General features: G+C 44.1%; 1 protein-coding gene across 1 annotated transcript; it reads left to right on the top strand.

Annotated features, from left to right (window-relative positions):
- The first annotated feature begins 410 nt into the window (after positions 1–410).
- On the top strand, positions 411–3,328 carry pou4f4 (POU class 4 homeobox 4). Its single transcript, XM_079652597.1, has 2 exons — positions 411–712; positions 1,935–3,328. Exons 1-2 carry the CDS (start codon positions 593–595, stop codon positions 2,859–2,861), a joined length of 1,047 nt encoding a protein of 348 aa, XP_079508723.1. The 5' UTR covers positions 411–592; the 3' UTR covers positions 2,862–3,328.
- Positions 3,329–4,050: the final 722 nt, after the last annotated feature.

A 4,050-nucleotide genomic window follows, 5' to 3' on the forward strand; every position in this document is an offset into this window, starting at 1 on the left:
TTCATGCCAACAAACTAAATGATATATATTTTTTAAATATAGACATTTTGGAAAAAAGTAATTTATCATATTATATTTTGATCAATATGGGTAAGGCAGTCTAAAAATAATTTTCCTTTAACATCATGCTTGTTTCGTCTAACTGTGGGGAGCCTATTTCTTCATGTGTTGATTTTCAGTTATTTTGACCAATATTTCTGAACCCTCACAGCATCCTTTCCAGAGAGCCAGGCACGCTTGGAGGCGTGGCTGCAGTCGGATAACTCCTCCTGATTGGTGGAGGCGTGCAGAGGGCGGGGGGAGGTTCCACCAATCGGGAGGATGCTTCACGGCTGTGGTCCAATATAGGAGCTGGAGGCGAGGATCATCTTTATTATAGAACTCAGTTACAGGCGAAAAGGAGACAGGAGATCCGCAGGAGCCAGGAGTTACCTCTCCTCCTCTTTTCTGTTTTTAAAGCTGCCTTTTCGAACACTTTTCCTGCAAAGCGTCTGGCTGCTCTTCCTCTCAGAGGTGTTTCTTTTTTAGAAAGTCTACCAAGGATCTGAATTCAGGACGACAGAAAGCGAAAGCTCCCACCAGTTCTGCAAATATGATGTCCATGAACAGCAAGCAGCCTTTCAGTATGCACCCCATCCTCCACGAGCCCAAATACAACCCTCTGCACAGCAGCTCCGAGGCCATCCGCAGGGCCTGCCTGCCCGGACAATCGGTGAGTCTTACTGCTGACTTCCTGTCATATGCAAACGACAAAACTTCTAAAATGTAAGGGGAAATAGAGGAGGAATAACTTGTGTACTTTGTCTGGTAAATCTGTCAACTTCACCAGAGGAAGGCTTGTAAATGGTTAGAACTGGGATACGAACTGCATTTCATTTACTGTGGACCTTTATTATGACCTATTTGCTTTAAAACTGTAATATTATGTCCTGTCCATTTCGAGGATATACAAAAGTAGTTTTTTGTATCATAAGAAACACATATTTTGATCACTAAAGTCAGCATTTTTACGCACCAGAAAACAGAGAGCAAGTGTCATGTTTGGAAACTTGGGAAAATTGAATGAGTGCAACAGCACATTTAAAAAAGAGTAAATACACGAATGAAATATAGAATTGATTACAAATGTTAGGATCAGATGTCACCAGAAGCACAAAGAGAAGAGTACACACCAATTTGATACATTTAAATGTCAGGAAGTCGGTGCGTAAAGACGCTCAAACGCCACATCTCACATTCAGGAGAGTGTGCTGCTGAAAGTGAGAGAAGATCAAATATGAAACAGAAAGAGGACAACACGAGGGCTGGATTTTCTCAGCGCGTGTTATCTCATATTGTCACATTCATATTCAAACTCTTCTCATTTCATTGTTCGCAGAAATTATTCAGGAGATCGTAAATATTAATTTTAAATGAATTTCCATCCACTCTGACACACTTTCTAGGCGTTGGACAGATCAGAGCTGGAGTTGCAATACGTTTGTTTTGTTTGTTGAAAGAAGCATGGGAATTAAATTAAATTGTTGTCTGTGCTTTTAATCTCTAAAAGCTATTTTAGATATTTGAAATATAATAGTTGAGATGTAACTTTAACATGTCCACTGTTTATCTAATCTTTTTCAATTTAACACTCACGGTTAGATATTGCGAGGCTTAATTACGTTTGGAAAATTAAATTAAATGATCCAAAGCTTTGTGATATTTATATATGAACAACTTCGGACTTCTGGATAAGGATATTGACACTTTCGTTTTTCACTTGGTTTTTCACACATTTTGAAATTAAATTAAAATAACCCATACTTAATGTTGATGCATAGAAAGTGTTTGCATGGTGCAGTGGGAAAAATAAATTGTTATAAATATATAACATATATATTGTTCAATAAAGTCATATGCCCTGCTCTAACCGGCCCTCTCTGCTCCCTCCGCAGCTGCAGGGCAACATCTTCGCCGGCTTCGATGAGACTCTGCTGCAGAGAGCAGAGGCTCTGGCCGCGGTGGACATCGTGGCCCAGAAGAGCCACCCGTTCAAACCAGACGCCACCTACCACACCATGACCACCATGACCAGCATGGCCTGCACCCCCAATTCCTCCTCCGGGCACCTGCACCACCCCTCCGTGCTCAGCTCGCACCACCACCCGGGGCACCACCAGTCCGCGCAGGTTATGGATGGAGACCTGCTGGACCACCTCACACCGGGGATCTCCCTGGGAGGCATGTCCGGCTCGGACGTCTGCTCTTCGGCCTCGCACCAAGCGCACGCCGCCCACATGTCGGCCATCAACCAGCACATGCAGCACCACCACCACCAGCAGTCCATGAACATGCACCAGCACGTACTGTCACACAGCTCCCTGGGGTCCGGCGGCTTAGATTCAGAGCCAGACCCCCGGGAGCTGGAGTCTTTCGCCGAGAGGTTCAAACAAAGGCGGATCAAACTCGGGGTGACGCAGGCAGACGTGGGCTCCGCGCTCGCAAACCTTAAGATCCCCGGGGTCGGGTGTCTGAGCCAGAGCACCATCTGCAGGTTCGAGTCCCTGACGCTGTCGCACAACAACATGGTGGCCCTGAAGCCCATCTTGGAGGCCTGGCTGGAGGAGGCGGAGCGGGCGCAGAGGGAGAAGATGAACAAGCCGGAGATATTCAGCAGTGGGGATAAGAAGAGGAAAAGAACGTCAATTGCAGCCCCGGAAAAGCGTTCCTTGGAGGCTTATTTCGCCGTGCAGCCGAGGCCCTCGTCGGAGAAAATCGCAGCCATCGCGGAGAAGCTGGACCTGAAGAAGAACGTGGTCCGGGTTTGGTTTTGCAATCAGAGGCAAAAGCAGAAACGAATGAAGTTTTCTGCGACGCACTAGGGTCTCTGTCCCGTTTACACAAAGACAAATCAGAGGCAAGATGCTGCTGCTGCTGCACACTGTCAGAAAAACACGGTACACCGGGGAGCCTGCTGGCCTAGTGCGCACTTAAAAAAATCCATACTAACAAGTCACATTTTATTAAGTTTTTCGCCTTCAAGAATTCAAATGAACCTTCATCGAAAACGTATAAAATGCTGTTTCATCTCAATGGCTGAATTCGCTGAAGAAAAATCACATTTTCGGACAAATAAGGGACTAAATGTCTTCATTACAGTGTTGTCCATTTCGCAAAGGAGCTGTGGACACGTTTTCCCAGAAAGTATTCAACGAAGCGCAGAGAAACAGCTTCACGTCTCTGGAGTTTTTTTAGGCCTATTTCCGAGGATGTGGGACACCTGACGACTTTGATCCACTCAGTATAATCAGGAACTGTTTGTTGTTTTGTTTTTGGAAGATTCAGCCTAACGCAGACCACTGGATTCAACGGTGTATCTTTTTTATTCTGACAGTGGAGACGGAGCATCGGGACTATAGGAGAAAGACTGAGATCCTGTCCAAAAACTCTCAAATCTTTATGTTTCTCCACAGAATTCTCTCTGAGACACGCGAGAAAAGTGATCATCAGAAAAAGAAGGGGAACATTGCTCCGTCCCATTCATTCATATGGCAATTATTGTACAAAAAATAATCATAATAACGACGGGAATCGAGGAAAAACTGACCTCGTTAGTCCGAATAGCTTTTTTATATTTATCATTGTACATATTTGTGAATATGTTGCACCTCCGTGTGTGGAAAGCTCATTGAAATGTATTGGATTTTCTGTCTTTTCTCCCAGGTGTTTGTTTCTGTAGGGAATTCAATCGTTTTTTGGGACAAATCAAGTAAAAATTGCTAATTTATGAGGCACACTAACTGTAATCCATTGCATGGTTTACTCGTAAAAGGGGAGAGGGGTTATTTTTTCTCCAAAAATATGAAAATAACCCCCCTAAAAGTGAATGCATTGCAATAAGAGAGAGACACACAAACACACGCACGACACATTCACACGGTATAGCTGTGTGGCTACCTCATTACGCAAGTGTTGGCACGTTCATGGTGATTTAAAAACACACGCAAACACACACACCCTTAAAAAGAAAAAGAAAAAAAGACGAGTAGAAACATTTTTGTTTGTTTTGAA

Source organism: Notothenia rossii (assembly GCF_949606895.1).
Source record: "Notothenia rossii genome assembly, chromosome: 9".
Taxonomy (NCBI): domain Eukaryota; kingdom Metazoa; phylum Chordata; class Actinopteri; order Perciformes; family Nototheniidae; genus Notothenia; species Notothenia rossii.

Excerpts from the sequence above, each read along its gene's own strand:
- pou4f4 (XM_079652597.1), top strand. The coding sequence starts at position 593 with ATGATGTCCATGAACAGCAAGCAGCCTTTCAGTATGCACCCCATCCTC. Across the intron at positions 713-1,934 it reads CCTGCCTGCCCGGACAATCG|CTGCAGGGCAACATCTTCGC; the intron begins GTGAGTCTTACT and ends CTCCCTCCGCAG.